The sequence below is a fragment of the Equus caballus genome, chromosome 12, assembly GCF_041296265.1.
Source record: "Equus caballus isolate H_3958 breed thoroughbred chromosome 12, TB-T2T, whole genome shotgun sequence".
NCBI lineage: Eukaryota > Metazoa > Chordata > Mammalia > Perissodactyla > Equidae > Equus > Equus caballus.
In genome coordinates, this window is record NC_091695.1 from 47,248,253 (window position 1) to 47,264,785 (window position 16,533).

Here is a 16,533-nt window from a genome sequence, read left to right on the forward strand (position 1 = left end):
GTTTAGTGAGCTGGAGAAAGAAGAGATGGGGCTCGCAGGCCGAGTGGTGATAAAGGCCCTCACAGCAGCAGCAGCTGGCATGCGCTGGACACGCGCTCCGAGCCCGGCAGGGTTCAAAGGTCTTTGCCCATCCTCCTCACACCGGTACTACGGAGCAGACACTTCCCCCACCTGGTTTCCTGACGGGGTAGGTACTGGGCTTGTCCAAGGCCACGTCCCAGGGAAGCAATGGAGATGCAGTTGGAACCCAAGCCGTCTGTCCTGCAGCCCACATCTCACCTCCGCGCTGGACCCCCACCTGGAGGGCCCGTGTGTAGCTGAGCCAGGAGAGCTGTGAGCTGCAGTACACAGCAATAGTTGGGATGCAGTACCAAACAGGAGTGAGGGTTCAAAGTCACATCCTCTGATACGCAAATTGAGCCGGGGAGGGTAGTCTAGCCCTGCTCCCTCCAGCCCGTCTCCTGTGTCAGCTCACGTGTGGCTTCCTCAGGGAAGCCTTCTCTGACGCCAAGTAGATGAGGGTCCCTCCTCTGGGCTCCCTCGACTTGCTTCCAGCACCTGGTCATCACGCCCCATCTACGTTGTCTCTTGACTTATCTATGCATCTGGGGAGCCCGCAGCCCCTTCATGGCAGGCACCGGTTTTGCTGCTATTTGTTTGTTCATCTCTACATCCTCAGAGTCTGGCTGGACCCGGCACGAATGTGTGTGGAATGTAAGCTAAGTTCAGTCCAAAGAGACCAACGGAATCCAAGGAGAAGGGTCCTGTGGAGTTGGAGGAAAAACCAAGGCTCTTAGATCATGGCAGCGTGAAAACAATGTGCTAATTACAGCTCATCCCTGGGAGCACAGGCGGACCAGGGAGGGTCCCCCGGGATGCTGAGACCCTCCCCAGGGCACTCTCTGCTGCTGAGGGAGATGCGCCGGCTCGGGCATCCTGCAGCACGGAGGCGCCCGCTGGACTTTTCTCCCTTCACAGAGGCTTTCCACTCCAACACGCCCACCTCCCTGAGCTTCTTCCTGTCTTCTGGGAGCCTCTCTCACAGGGAGCTGCCACTCTTTGCACGCTCATGGGACCCTCCTAACAGCCTGTTTGTACCAACTCCTGGGGTCCCTGCCAGGAAGTTGATCCTGCATCCTGGAGAATGCTCCCAAGTTGAAGACAAACCCACTCTTATCTAACCTTAGGATCCGTCCCTGTCACCTAGAACCTTGAATAGCCAGCTCCATGGATCTCTCCGGACTTCTGCCGGTGTACGTGGGCTCCTTCCTGGGGCTCTTCCTTATTAGGTCAGAAGGCCCCAGGCTGGGTTATGTTGGGACAAACCTCGTCATCAGCCTGGTGGCGGGGAGAGGAGCTGTGGGAAGATATTGGGGGATCGGGGTCACATGCTGTCTTGTGGGGTGGAGGTCCCTGCATTGTGTCCAAGCAAGGGGACAGTGCCCGCCCCCAATAGGGAGGGCTGAGCACTCTGCATGCTCAGAGGGTGCAGGGAATTGGGGGTTCAAGATTTGGGGTGCATCACCCCGATGTCCTCCTCCACGTCAGGGTCCCATTCTGTCCTAAGGTGGCTGACCCACCAGGTGGGGAGGTCATTCTCTGGAGCTCATCTGGCCTTTAGGCCCTGGGTCTGGACCTCAGCAGCAGCATCCTGGCTGCGGGAGGGGAGGGCCTTACATCCACCCAGTAGCCCTTGGTACCCACACCTCTGTCCAATTGTCAACTCATCCCACAGCCTCTGGTCACATTTGACTGGATACAAAGAGCCACGCGACCCCACAGTGTACAGATTTTACTCCCCCATATTCCTCAAATGCCTGATATGCTGCCCCAGCAGGACCCCACCCAGCATCAGGGAGGTTCACCCGTCACGCGTCAACGGGCCGGGGCCCTGTGTGCTCTGTGCCGCCTGCAGGCGGTGGATCCTCCTGGTCCAGATGCCGTCTCAGCATTTGCTCTTTGCCTCCACTCATGGCGTCAGCTGCAGCATATCGGGATCGCCGGGGAAGGAGGAAGTCCGCCCAGGGTGCTCCTGGGGTAACGGGCTGGGGCGGCCGGAGAGCAGAAGTCCCGCAGTCTCGGTGAAGGCCACAGCTGTGGGCAGCTCGGAAGCTGGGGTGACCATTCCAAGGTGTCTTGAGTTAGAGCAAGAGGACCAGACCCTCCACCCCAGGGGGGCATGCAGGCTGCCTAGAGAGGGGGCACCACCCTGGGTGGCACTCTCTCCCACTGCAGGTGTCTCAAAGGGGCTGACGGCTGAGGGCTTCCAGCAGGCGGCACCCCCTGCAATGGGGAGAAAATTCCCTCATCCCGGAGAGGGATCTGGGTGGTGCCATGTTCACTCCCCTACAGGGTTTGCCTTAATGAACTGAATCGTAAAATCTGACCACCAGCCACTTTAAATAGGTTGTACACCTCAGCCCAGTAATTCAGAGATGCGTTCTGTCTGCCTGCCCCAAGTCCCGTCCTTCCTACTTTGCTCCGTTATGCTCAGATACATACACTACACTCACCGTGTTACACTCAGTCATTTTATCTTATTTTCCATTAATGCTTTTCTTGATCCAATATATTGATTTCATGATCCCCTAATGGGTTATAATCTGCCGTTTGGAAAACACCCTCATATAGTACTAAAGTTGCATCATCCCCGTGTGTCCCCCACTAGGCTCATTTAGGGCAAGGCTTGACTTTGAAAATCTGGCATTTTGTACACTGTGCGGCACGTAGCGGGAGTCCCTCAGTATCTTAGCATCTGATCTCAGTTCCTAAATCTAATCCAAATCTTCCCCATGCACGTCACCAGGTGAAGTATGGAGATAACACGTGGCGGGGTTGTGTGCTCATTCAGCGGAGCCCTGCAGACAACTGACCACTCAGGCAGGGACCCCAGCACCAGCCCCAGGAACCGATTCATGGTCGATGTGATGACCATGCCGCCTGGCTGCATGGGGGCCACCCTGGCCCATCTACAGCCGGTGGCCTGAGAGGTTGGTCATGCGTGTGCTTTATTTGAATCATCGTGAGGCAACCAGGGGACCCACGCGAAACAAACATTCGCTTAGAAGAAGACAAGCCTGTTTATAAATTCCTTAGGGGACCACGGGCCCAGGTTTTCAGTGAGATCTACTCTCCCTCTCCAGGGATGCTGGTCTTCACAGGTCACCGTAACTCTCTGTCTCTGTCTCTCTCTCCGTCTCTCATTGTCTCATTCCGTCTCTTTCATTCTCTCTCTCCTAAGAGGTCACCTGTTCTTCAAATCCGGGATGAGGATCAGGATCAGCAGATGCTCTTGCGAGCATGTTGGTGACAACTGTGTCGCTCTGAGCCAGGAAACGCACGATCTGGAGAAGGCAGAGAACGTCGACAGGCACCTGACTCTGAGTTCTGAGCTTCTGCCCTGTTCCTCTCTCTGCCCCGCCACCCAGCCCCTCCCGAGGCCACAGTTCCCCCACCCTGCTGTGGGGCATGTTGTCCCTTAAGAAAATCTCCAACCAGCCAATCCATGGTTGAGCTGGGGAATTTGGTCTGAGTATGTTTTGCTCTCGTGTGTAAGGGAGGATGTTAAAGTGTTTATAACAAGTGCGAAGTGGAGGAAGGAAGATTCCAGAAGGAGAAAATCCTCTCGAAGCTGGTCCGCTGCCCTTGGCCTTGGAGGTGGGCTGCAGAGGGGGAAATGGCGCCTCATCCTCATCTCAGCTCAGGTGCCTTGGGTGTCAGGTAAGTCATCTAGCTTCGGGAGCCTCAGTTTCCCTTTCTGCTAAGTGAGTGGGTTGCACAACTGCTTTCTAGGTCTGACCAGGTCCTAATCAGCGGTCTCCCCAACACCGACCCCCGCTCTCTTGCCGTCCTGCCCTCCAGCAGCTGCCTCCCTCTCAGCTGGAGCCACATTCACGGGTCCACCTCAGTGCCACCTGCCACGGTGGTCCTGTGACCTCTACCTGTACTGCCACTTGAGTCCCAGGTCCCTGAGCCCCAGGGGACTCACCCCAGGGATGCTTGACCGGGCCTGTTTCCACCAGAGGATGGAAGACGGGACGGCGACACCAAGCTCCAACACCGTGAAGAGGAGCATCACCGAGAGCACCCCCTGGAATGCAGCACGCATAGGTGGGTGCTCGGACCAAGCAGCCCTCTGTCTCCTGGGGTGGCCGGAGGGCTGCGGGCCGCCTGGAACCTCAGAGAGCCTTGCAACACCACCCAGCAAAGAGGACCACCCACTCCTGCTTGGGGGTTGGCATCGTCTAGTCTGCTCGCTGTCCACCTGACCCCACCTGTTCGTGACCCCTGGGAGACAGGGTCAAGCCCTGGTTTCCAGGGTGGGCGGGGCGGCAGGTGGCACCCAGGGTAGAGCAGAGCCTCCCCAAGTGAGTGTCTTTACTTGTCCGGGTCTCAGTGTCCTGTCTGTAAAATGGGGACATTGACGCTCACCCCTCAGGTCCCCAGAGGTGGAGGGTGCAGGAGACCTTTGTCAGCACCCTCTACCTGTCCTCACCCCTCGGCAGCAAGGGGCACAGCAACTACTTGAAGCGATTGGCTGGCATAGCTGCCAATGCCCACGCCGCCCCCCTGCCCCAGGGCATACCCATGCGGAGAACGAATCAGACAACTCCACTGCCCTTGGTCACCTTCTTCCAAGCAAGGGCCGCCAGGTAGAACAGGTCAGGCCACACGTGTGCAGAACATCGAATTCATTTATGCTGACCTGACTAGTGGGTTGCATAGTGTCCCCCAAATCTGTGTCCACTCGGAAGCTCAGAATGTGACCTTATTTGGAAATAGGGTCTTTGTAGAGCTAATTAATTAAGGATCTGGAGATGAGGTCATCTGGGGTTTAGGGGGAGCTCTAAAGGCAATGACAGGTGTTCTTATAGGAAGGGAAGAGGACGCAGACACACAGAGGAGAAGGTCAGGTGACATTGGGGGCAGAGGTTGGAGTGATGTGGCCACAAGCCCAGGAATCTGGGGGCCTGGCGCCCCGGAAGCTGAAAGAGGCAGGAAGCACCCTCCCCTGGAGCCTTTGGAGGGAGCGAGGCCCTGACACACCTTGAGTTCAGGCTTCTGGCCTCCAGAACCAGGAGAGGCTGAATTTCTGTTGTTTTCAGCTGCTCTGCATGAGGTCGTTTGTTATGGCCGCCCCAGGGAATGAATTCAAGGACCAAGTGGGAGGGGGATGCTGCTGGCCTGCTCCCCCCTGAGAAAATTCTGAGCAAGTGAGCTCAGCTTGATTCCTCACAAGCTTACCTTTCATCCCCTACACAGACCTCGACCAAACCGCTCTGCGCATCCAGCCCCCAGCAGCTCCCGTTATCGCTGGCGTCATCACCTGGGGGCCGGCCTGAGCCAGGGATTGCGGTGGGTCCAAGTCTTTGTGCTCATCTCGCCCAGCTCGCTGCCTCCTGGGGCCTCCCCTCCCTCTCAAGCTGCCGGATGGAAACCTTGATCCTCCTGACCTGCTCTCCTCTCCTCAGTGTCCTGTGGATCTGTGCCTGTGCCCCTGAGTTTACCGGCTGGAAGCCTTTCTCTGATAGACTCAGGAAGGCAACACCACACTCCATCATTTCCGTAAAATTCTACTCGCTAATAAAGATGTAAAAAAGCCCGTCTCTATTTTTCCCCCGATTTCTGCTCTCTTTGCACTTTGAGTGCTCCAACTTTATTGTACCTCCTTGAAGCTTCTTGATAAGTCACAAATAGTCAACTACAATCAGCTTCTGGCAAAAATGCTTCATCTTCAAGGAGATTCACGGGAAAGACCCTGACAAGGGTTCTAGGAGGCAGGATTCTGATAACTTTAAGACCATAACGCTGAACTGGGTAAGAATTTCTAAAACTCTAATGGAAAATTCCTTGATAAAGCTACTAACCCAAGATGGAGCGAAACAAGAATTAATTACAGGAGACTGAATGAACTGATGGAGGTGATTATAATTTCTCTGACTTCGTTGAAAACATTGCTGGCTCTTTAATGTTTGTTTTCCAGGTTTAAAGACCCTTTCTCCTATCTTTCAAGCTGTCTATAACTTAGATCATTTTGATACAGGTCACTTTTGTAAACAGAAGTTGAGACTTTTATCTTTTTCTCCCTGTCTGATTCCCCCAGTATTCAGAAACTGTCATTAAATATTCTTACTTTTCATGGAAATATATGTATTTACGTAAGCTCAGTCAGGATCTGCTCTCCTTGTAACAGGACGCAATCGGACACGTCCTTAACTTGGCTTCTCAACAGAAAGAGACTTTGAAAGGTCTAGTCCGAGATTCCTCATTACCAGGCAGTTTTAAAGAACTGAGGTCGACTTTATGGAGCCACTAATGTCCCTTGCGTATTACCAAAGCTTGGACTGAAATGTCATCTTTGAGATTGCGCATCGAATGACTATTCTTACACGTTTACGTAAATAATTAATCCAAGTTTAATAAGGCTAGAATTATTTTACAAATTGGTTTCGCTGAAAATATCTTTGATAAAAATTGGATGACCATGAGAAATTATATTTTGGTAGAAGACTATAGTGTACTTAATTATCAGATCCTAGTCTTGTCTTGTTCATTGTCTTCTAGGTTCTATTATCTGCTTAGAAACTTCAGAGAAATCGTCACAATAGATCACTTAGGGACAACCTGCATGCCCGGTGCTGTATGGGCCACTCAAGAAAGTTCCACAGAACCCTGGATGCCATCACCAGAGATCGTCAAACCACAAACCAGGAAAATCCATCAGATTAAAACTGCCATCCTCATTCCACCAACTGAAGATGCTTCAAACGCAGATCTGGACATTTTCTCAACTAGCCGCTCTCCAAACTGAGAAACTGAATTTATAATTTGCTCAAACTATTCATCTTTTTCTTTGGTTTCCATAGAAGTTCCCTAATTAAAATACCTGACCCCTCACATCATATAGAGACCTAATTTAGATGGAAGCTCACCTGCAACGTTGCTTTTTGAAATGCAACATCTTCATGCCCATCCTCTCCTCAGTAATTATGAGGATGTGTGACAGCTAATCCATATGTTATGCCTATGTAAATAACCCTGAAAAATGTAGATTAACTGAAAGAAGTAAAGCCTGAATGTGATTAGAACGCACTTGAGTTGTTTGGCTGGTTAAATCTTGGCTCCTGGGCATACTTCTCCGGGGAATTTTTTAATCCTTGGCTATTATTCTCCTTTTAGCCGTCCCATGAACCTCTCTTGTGCCTTATCTCCTCTCAAAGGGTTTAAATGCCTTTCGGCAGCCACTCACACATCAAACGCTACCCATTGCACTAGACAGCCTGAGGAACTCAAGGCTCTGACCGCCATGGGCCTGATGACAATCAACTGTTGGTCGCATGACCCTCGGTCCTGGTGACTCAGCTATTGGAAACAGCACATATGTGATTCTCCAGCCTGGCGACATCGATAGCGGTAACCGAAAGGAACACTAGTAAGTGGTCAGACCCTCAAGTTGCTGAGAGAATGACCAAACGTGGGGGGGGCGGGGCGGGTGTTGTTGCAATTAACACAAAATGGAGACCAGATCAGACAATTTCCCGAGCAGACAAAACCATGGAAGCCATAAGAAAAACTAAATCTAGCTTGTTTCATGAACATGAGTGAAACTTAACTTTGGTTATTTCTTGTAAATGCCTCTGCCAATCATACGAGAAATTCAAGTCATCTTCCTAAAAATGCTAATCACTTTTTTTTTTTTAAGATTGGCCCTGAGCTGACATCTGTTGCTAAGCTTCCTCTTTCTTTTTTTTCCTTCTCTCCAAAGCCCCCAGTACATAGCTGTAGGTCCTTCTGACTCTGCTATGTGGGGCGCCACCTCAGCGTGGCTTGATGAGCGGTGCTAGGTCCACACCCAGGATCCGAACCTGTGAAAACCTGGGCCTCCCAAGCAGAACGTGCGAACTTAACCACTCAGCCACGGATTGGCCCCTGTTATCACTTTTAACCAATTCCCTGCCCTCTGGAAGCTCCCATTGTAACAGCCGATCCTTGTGAAGCTTAACAACGTCCTCGTTTTCACTTTATAAGACATCTTGTGATGTCACGTCCCTGAGCTTGGTGTCAGTTTTTGTTTTGGAAAGCTCCCAGTGTGCAAACTGTCCTTATATGCACAATACACGCTTAGTAAATCCTATTTATTGATTCGGTGGTTTTAATTTTGCTCTTTCTGGATTTCTGATGCTTTGCTTTTGGCCATCACCGTGCACCCCGGTGCATGTGGAGGATTTGTTCCCTCTCTGCCCCGGCTTCTGGTTCTCGTCCTGTTGAGCCCAAGGCCACCTCTCCCGGGCAGATCCCTAACATCTCCCTGAGCCCTTGGCTTTTTTTTGAGCCATTCGTTGCCCCAGGCGCCAGTTCTTATTCAGATACATCCATCCTTTGAGACTCACGCAGCTAGCTTGGTGTGGTTATGAAGGAGCTTAAGCACAAACCAAGTGGACGAGGATCTATTTGCAACTTCGGCCTGTTTGGCATTAAACTACTCAGAACAGCTCTTCCAGCACGATCCACTGAACACCCGTGCTTCCTCAGTGTACAAGCTCCTTTCCTCTGCCTCTTTCCAGCCTTTTCCCCCGGGTCACCCCCCAGAAGAAAGCACAGCCGACAGGAAGCGGAGAACCTCAAAGATTTCACCAGCCTGAAATATTCCATCCAAACATACTCACCAGCAGACTGGAGCCAGCGAAGGCGCAGTCAGCGGTCCTGCCTCTTGAAGGGAAGTTGTCCTGGGGCGTCTGCCTGGACCCCACGTCCAGTTTGCACTGTCCCAAGGCGGTGAACCCCACTGCCAGGCTGAGGAGGATGACGACGAACCCCACAAAAGTGCCCAGGAGACTCAGAAGGCTGGTGACCAGGCTGGTCCAGGCCTGCGGGGGAATTGTGGGTCAGGGTGTCTGCCCCCGGGGCACGCGCCTTTGGGGTACCACGTTCCCGTGGGATGGCAAGGATGGTTCCATGTAAGGGTCACTGCGGGACGGGTCTAGGTGATAGAATTTGTTTCTGGTTATCTTCCATCCTCCGACAGAGCTCCCGAGCCCAGCGGGAAAATGCTGGCAGAACGTGTGAATTCGAGAATGAAGCGCACGCTTCTGGGGGAAACAGACGGGACCGGGCAGGACTGGTTGGAGACACATACCTGACTGATGTCCGGCTGGGCCGTACTGACCGAGTAGTTAAAATACTGAAATGCTCGTATGCTGGGTAAATCACTGCTGCCCTACTCCCCCAGGCCCCCCTCTGGCTTCCCCCTGAGCCACCCAGGTGCCCTGAAGAGGCCCCCTCCTCCCCCATCTACCCTGAGCCCAGCAGGAGGCCTCCGGACCCCGGCCCGAGGCTGGGCTGGTGTCACATGGGTGCATGACATATTCTGTAACATCACCCCGGCTTGGCCTGCAGGATCCCCCACGCAGGGCTAGAGACAGAGGGGCTTTCCCACCCAACCCCAACAGACACCCCAAAGCAGCATCAGCCACGTGGGGATCCAGCAGAACTGGGACTCCCCTGGTTCTTTCCATCCCTTCCCCTGCACAAACCAGAAGCACGTGAGAGACGTGCCTCTGCAGGCAGGCACGGGAGGGCCACTCTGGGCCCCACGTGGACGTTTGTAGCTGGACCCCGGCGTGGGCCCAGAGGAGGGGCTGGCGCAGGAAGCCTGCATTCTAGACTCAGGTCGTTCGGACTCAGTTTCCCAGGAAGCCCTCTGATGCACCCAGCTTTCCCCCCACCATCCCTCTCGAGGAAAAGGGGAAACTTTGCAGATCGCAGTTGTCCCCTGTCACTAAAAGCTGGCCTGCCACCCTCCACTCCATCCTTGTCTGACCCGGAAACATGAGAATGCAGGTGGCCATGCCTCTGGCCACCACCAGTGACCAACACTGGTCTCAGCCAGAACATTTTCTCCTCCAGCCCACACAGACTCCGCTCTGGCTTCATCTTGAGGGAGGGGCATTTCTGGTGGTCTCAGATTTTCTTGCCCAGTGGTGGCACACAGCAAGTACCCCACCACCTCTTTAGCCTGTGGTTACCAAGGACCTGGATCCGGGCAGCCAGCTGGCACCAAATGGTGTCATGACTGGACAGGATTTCTCCGTGGAGCCAGTCAGAGCCTGTCGAGGCTCGGTGCTGGTTACAGAACAGGGATCATGAAAGGAGCCCCAGAAACCAGCGGGTGCTGACCAGGCGCTGGCCAAGGGCGCCTGTAGCTGACCCGGGGGTCCGTTCCTTCATGTGAAAGCATGAGAGAGTAACTGGGAGGGGTGCCCTCCGAATTTCCCAGGAAGAAGTGAGCTGCCGCTGGCCCCATACTCACCAAACGTTTAGTTGATCTTTTTTCCAAGATGATACATAGCAATCCAGAAATGATAAACTACTCAGAAAAGAGGAAAATAGTCAGGTCAGTTTCTATGCAGAGAGGCAGCCCTGATGTCCTTACCACCAAGCCGTCATGTCCTTGGTCACCTCCAGGAACATCCTTGTAGGACTGAAGGCATCAGGGACATTGGGTCCTGGGTCACATCCAGGTCCATAGGGGCTTACAGAACAAGTGGGGAAAGGCAGGTGACACAGGAGGACGAAGAAATCCCAAAAAATCCCATGAGGACTTGAGACCGCTCGGAGACAACGTGCCTCCGGGGCGAAGGGGCTTAGGGTCCAGGGCTTTCTCTGGGAGCGAGGCTTTTCCACGGCGGGAGGGCTGCTGAGCGTTACAGGGCCTTGTGGGGAAGGATTGTGGGCTCCGTGGGCTCTGGTAGATGAGAGTCAAGAACAGAAGGAAAACAGAGCCCGGGGGAGAGGAACCTGCAGGGCCTCGCAAAAAGCTGGATCAAAGTGTTTGATTCTGGGTCATCAGAGAAAAAGACGGGTTTAGGGGAATGGGGTAATTTCTAAGGAGCTGTAACAACCAAATTATGCAGCGGAACTTTGTGGCAAGATGGAAGCAAAAAGTTGTCCCAGGAGTCCTAGCAGAAGGAGCCCCCGGGGAGCGGGCAGGCACGCTGGGCAGCAGCCCAGGGAGAGTGCCAAAGTCACCTCCGGCACGACAGGCGGGGCGAGGCGTGGCCAGGCTCTAGGCTGTGGGAAAGGGGCGTTCACATCTCCCCTGAAGCTTGTTGACCCCGGGGGCATCAGGATGACTCAGAACTCCCAGGTGGGTCTGAAGCAGAACTCTCCAGAAGGGCTTCTGGAGATGGACAGCAGCAGGTAGAGCTTCTAGCAATCAGGGCCATCTTTTCACGTTTAGCGTGGGGTCCACTGGTCCCACAGCTGCCAACCACCGGCCTGGCCACTCGGCCGGTGTGTGCTGCCCATATCTGGGTCACTCGGCCCGTGTGCCTGGGTCTCGCTGTTCCTCACTGATCACATCTGGGGGGCCTTCCTATCCCCCTCCCACGCCAGGCTTCTCCTGAACTTGGAAAGGAGTAGGGTGACCCTACGTCCCGGCTGCCAAGGACAGTCCGGGTGTTCTTCTTGTCACAGCATTATTATTAATAGCACCTTCTTTTATGTTTACTAGTGTCCCTGTTGGCTCTACAGATTATATGGTCACCCCAGAGAAAAGCTGCTGAACTCCCAGAGGCCTAGAGGACAACAGTATGATGATTTTCAGAAGAACTGATCTCTGAGCCAGCAAGTCGATGCTGTTCCCACTGGCAGAGTCATTTCCACCCTCCCTGGGCTCCTCCCACTTCTGGCCCGTCAGCCCCAAAGCAGATTCCACACCTGCATCTCTGCTTTCCAAATAACGGACACTGCCAGGTGACAGGTGAGCAGACCAGACTGAGCCCGCGCTCCCCCCCCTCCCAGGGACCCACCCTCCCACGAGTGCCCACGGGACTCACACACTTGGCACCAACAAACGGGTATCCAGACGACACCAAGGTTACGATAACCGGGCTGAAGTGACGGGGGAAGGAAGTCCACAGCAGAAGGACCCCCAGGCTCATAATCATGGCCCCTGAGAGGATCTGGATGGTCTGAGGGGGGAGAGAGAAAGGCTTACCTGGTGTTGCGGGTTGAATGCGTCCCCCCAAAGTCTACGTCTGAGCCCTCCACCCCAGAACTGGGAAATGTGGCCTTGTTGGGAAAGAGAGGTTTTGCAGGTGTAACTGAGATGTGAGTGAAGGTGAGCTCCCAGTGGGGTAGGGTGGGCCCTTAATCCAACGTGACTGATGTGGTTACAAGAAGAGGAGAGACAGAGAGACAGACGCAGAGGGAAGGGCGCGAGAAGTCGGAGACGGGGACTGGAGTCCCGCGGCTGTGAGCAAGGAGCCCGTGCAGCCCCAGGACTAGGAGAGCTCACAGCCCTGCGGAGCCCGATGCTCGGCTCGTAGCCTCCAGAACTGGGACAGATTATGTTTCTGTTGTCTTCAAGCCACCCGGTTTGTGTCCTGTGTTATTTCAGCCTGAGGAACGGACTCGCTGGGTAAGCCAGTTAAGGGCAGGCCCGCTCAGAGCTCTCGGTGTGACCCCAGCACACTGTGTAGAACTCTGGGGGTTTGGAAAGCCAGCGTGGATGGTGTGCTGCCCGGCCCTGCCCATCACTGGCCCCGATGAGGGCGCAGGGAAACGCATGGTGTTCCTGCCTCTCGGCCCTGGGTGGAAGGGACCGGGTTTCCAGCGAGAGCCCTGGAACCCAGCCCGCAGGCTGCCCACGCTCTCTGCTTCCTTCCGGCTTCTCCCCTCCTCCCTTCTGTGACACGGATGTGCCTCCAAGACAGCTGGTGGTGTGGGAGCTGGTCCCCACCTTCTGCCAGATGAATGGACACATGGACTTCTGCTCAGGGCATGGCTCCCTAGCTGAGAGGGACCCCAGGAGCTATGACAGGGCTATGAAGCGGACTGTCTGAATCAGCCCCGGAATAATTCCACCACAAGTTTTTACGCTCATATAACATGTACCAAGCAATTTCTCAGGTGTTGTGAGAAGGGAGTCTCTTAATGGACCTCAAGACTGACTCAGCAAGCAAGCTCTTTTCAACCCAAGGTGAGACAGATACATGGTGAGACTGAGGGAGCTGTAGCAGCCTGTGTGGTCAGGGAGGCACTGAGGAGGTACCAGGCATCAGGAGCCCCGCCCCTGGCCTCTGCAGCCGCTTGCCCCGTCCCCGCCCCCCCGTTGCCTCCCTTCAGTCATGAAGTGGAGCGGCTTCTTGTTGAGGAATCGTGGATTACAACAGAGATCTCATTGGAAGTCAGACAAAGCGCAAATGTCCAATCTGTTTTCAAAATGGTTAACGTTTTCAAAAGGGGTGAGCAGGGGGATGAAGTTTCTATAATTTTCAGAAAGAACTTCCCTGGGAAGTAAAATCTAGAAGAGTTTTTAACAGATTTTTGAGCACCCCCAAAATAAGGTGTATGCAAGTATATTATCACCCAGTCGCTCATTTAAAATGAGTTAAGAAAGCCAAGTTTCGTAAATCAAGCTCAGGTGAACACTCCCTGGGAACGCAAACTGGGACATCTCCTGCTTTCCCAAGGAGAAGGCCTTGGGTGGTCTCAGAGGACTCCTCTCCCCCAGCCTCCAGAGCAGCCTGGGGCCCCGCAGTGACACGGAAGTCTCCACCCCGCCCGTGGACTTGTCACCTGCACTCAGCCCGTCCCCTGTGTGCAGCTGCACTTACCCCAAGCACTTTGGCCTCATTCTTCAGACCTTTTTTCCTGTCGTCCTGGTCGGGAGGCTCCAGTTCCTCTGGGTGGGGCACGAGTGAGCCCCCCGGTAGAAGGACCGTAGTGTTCTCACCGGGCACAGTGTAGGACAGCATGCTCCTGCCACTGGAAGAGGCAGGGACCTCTTTCTGGCTCCAACTGGACCTTAAAATGGCAAACCTCCCACATTTCAGATCTCCCCGGGTAGGGCCCAGAACCCTCCTTTAATCTAGGGGTGACCCGGGTTTTGGGACGGGACCTGGGAAAAGAGTGGGTACCTCACATTGCAGGATGGTGAGCATTCTCGCGGGGGACTCGACACCGTCGACGCCTCTTGGTAACCAGAGTTCCCCGGACGGCAGAGCCAGACCCAGAGGAGCATCAGAGGCAAAGATGCCAGCCCGAGCCGGCCTGTGGCTGCTCCCTCTAGGTCCCTCTCTCTCCGCTTCCCCTGGTCGCCCCCAGCCCTCACCTCCACGAACAGGACAGGAATACACTCCCCTTGGCCTCAGCCAGGAATGAGATCCAATGCCTCCCAAGGTCCGGTGTCCTTCCCTTTCTTGGGCGAGGCCCGCCCCCTTCAGGACGTCGCCTTAGCTCTGACTGCTTCTGTGGCCCTAAGGAGAATAGGAATTCTTATTAGTAAAACTAACAATTGACATCAGAGTTTTCCAGGCTCCCACAGTGTACAAGGCTCTGTGCTCTGCTGGTGCTGATGCCAACACCCGGTGACACTCACAAGCGGAGAGTCTAAGTTGTTGGTTCTGAACTAATAACACGCTCAGAACATAAGCACCTGGCACAGCACGCGGCAGTAATAAATGTGCAACAAATGTTAGCAATTATGCCGTAAATGTAGTTTACATACAGTAATTACGTGCGATAAGTGATTAGCAATAGCGAGTATCGTCATGTCGAGTTCTCACGCTGATGAGTCCCGTCAGCCGCAGTTATCCTGCAGCCTTGACATGGGGCTGCACGCGGGCGACACAGACTAAGATTTGGGAAAATTTGGGTTCGGCCTGGCTTCTCTCCTGGGAACATCACTGGCTCAAAGGCTGTGGTCCGGCCCTTCAGGGGCATGCGGTCTCCCAGGTGCGCTCGGCCCTGCCTGTCCCTAGTCCTGTTCGCTGCACGGCCCCTCCGAGGACGGCACAGTTAGAACAGGGCACACGGCTGTCTGAAGAGGCGATGGTTCTGCCCCCTGGCCCTTGGTCCAGCTGTCTCAGAGCTTGCGGGATGCCCCAGGCCTCCAGGCTGGTGGGGGTAACATATACAGCTGGGAACCATACCCCAAACTAGGCGCCTGGTGGAGTCTGGTGGGAACAGCATGGGGCTGCAGGAACACACAGCCAAAGACAGCGCAGGACGCAGGAGAGACCCTGGGATCACCGTGGCCCCTCTCTGCAGCTGGAGATCACACGTGGGCCTGGCTTTCTTTCATCAAGGGGAGGTCTGGGCTCCACAGGCCCCCGTCGACCCCGCGCTGCCCTAACTGGCAGGGAGCATCGAGGTCTCCGTCTTGGGCACCACGAGGACTCACACTTCACAGGGTTCTACCCGCAGCAATTGTCTCTGTTTCTAGAACTAGGCCAGAGACATGATGGAGCTGAGTTACCGTGGAATCAACTAAACTGAGTGTGGGCTGAAAGCTGCGATGTGTACTGGAAGCAGAGGGCGTGCCCCAAGATCGTGGACCCCCAGAGCTGCCAGGGGCCCGCTCGACAGGCGAGGGGGGGCCGCCCCGAGGCCTGAAGCTCCTCAGATGCAGGGACAAGAGAGCGAGACTCTCCTCTCCCTCATCAGTGCCCTTTCCAAAGGATGAGGGGCTCGCAGCCCGGGGAAGACCCCCTGGATGCCTACCTGCCCCTGGGGTCCGCCGCGGGCTTCGGCTGAGCTGCAGGTCGGCGGGCGTGCGGGGCCTCCTCTCCCGGGCCAGCGGGGGCCTCACCAGGAGCCCCTCTGCAGCTGGTCCTGTCACAGCCCCTTCCGCTCTGCTTTTAGACCCCGAAACTCCCCGTCTCTTCCTTAACCGAAACAGGGGTACTGGTTGCGACACAGGAAGTGGCACTTGCTGTTCTCACGCGGGAGGATTCCCGAAGTGATCAGCTCTTCCTTTTTCTCACTTCTAGGACTGATGAGTGGCCCTAACTGGAACCAATTTACATGAGAAGAGCCGGCTGCAGGCTCTGAAGCCACTGGGCTGGGCTTGGATGCAGGCGGTCCTTCAAACCCGTGGGGTGAGACAACTTGTCCGAAGCCCCCAGTCTCAGATTCATTACGTGCTTAACGGGGACCCAGACGCCCCGCTCCATACAGCTGTGTACCCAGCTGTAGGCTCCTCCTCGCCCTGCCTCATCTCCCTTCCACACTCCCACCTTTCAAACCCGCCCACCCTCGTCTTTGTGCCCTCCTGGGTCATGGAGCACCGTCTGGAGCCTGCCGAGGTCCCCTCTGCATCCACCCACAGCTGCGGTCACCCAAGCCGGTCTTCACACTCGAGCCATCTTTCACAAACTCGAGAGGACGATGTCACCTCCCCCCTCCACCTTTAAAAACATTTTGTGGCTGCCACGGGCCTTGTGTCAATTACAGAACTCCTAATGGTGCCCGAAGGATGTCCCCTGCATGCTCCGGCCTCACCCGCGTGTTCCCGCTCTGCCTTCTGTCCTGAGCCCCGACTCCCAGAGCCTGGGTCCCCTGCCAGCCCCCGGGGCATTGGCACATCCCGTGTACTCTGCTGGGCGTGCTCTGGTGGGACCTCCTTCCTCGTTCATCCTGCTGACCCGTCACCTCAGAAAATGTTATTACCTCTGAGAAATACAGTTGCTCCTTTCTTGCGTAACGGAACCCAGAAGCGGAGTGGCTCACTCAAGAGTACATATTCTT

General features: G+C 54.8%; 1 protein-coding gene across 1 annotated transcript; it reads right to left on the reverse strand.

The window, feature by feature from the left end:
• Window positions 1-2,991: 2,991 nt before the first annotated feature.
• On the reverse strand, window positions 2,992-15,641 carry LOC102150477 (membrane-spanning 4-domains subfamily A member 6D). The gene is made up of 8 exons (XM_023654661.2): window positions 15,508-15,641; window positions 14,117-14,261; window positions 13,620-13,809; window positions 11,838-11,972; window positions 10,310-10,366; window positions 8,667-8,867; window positions 3,989-4,090; window positions 2,992-3,344 (listed from the first exon to the last, which is right to left on the reverse strand). The coding sequence occupies exons 3-8, from the start codon at window positions 13,758-13,760 to the stop codon at window positions 3,237-3,239; spliced, it is 744 nt and encodes a 247-aa protein (XP_023510429.2). The 5' UTR covers window positions 13,761-13,809; window positions 14,117-14,261; window positions 15,508-15,641; the 3' UTR covers window positions 2,992-3,236.
• Between the last annotated feature and the right edge of the window lie 892 nt (window positions 15,642-16,533).

Coding starts and splice junctions, on each gene's coding strand:
- LOC102150477 (XM_023654661.2), bottom strand. CDS start 13,760: ATGCTGTCCTACACTGTGCCCGGTGAGAACACTACGGTCCTTCTACCG. Junction 8,868..10,309: donor AAAGATCAACTAAACGTTTG/GTGAGTATGGGG, acceptor ATTCCCCCGCAG/GCCTGGACCAGCCTGGTCAC. Junction 4,091..8,666: donor TCGCTGGCTCCAGTCTGCTG/GTGAGTATGTTT, acceptor GCTGCATTCCAG/GGGGTGCTCTCGGTGATGCT.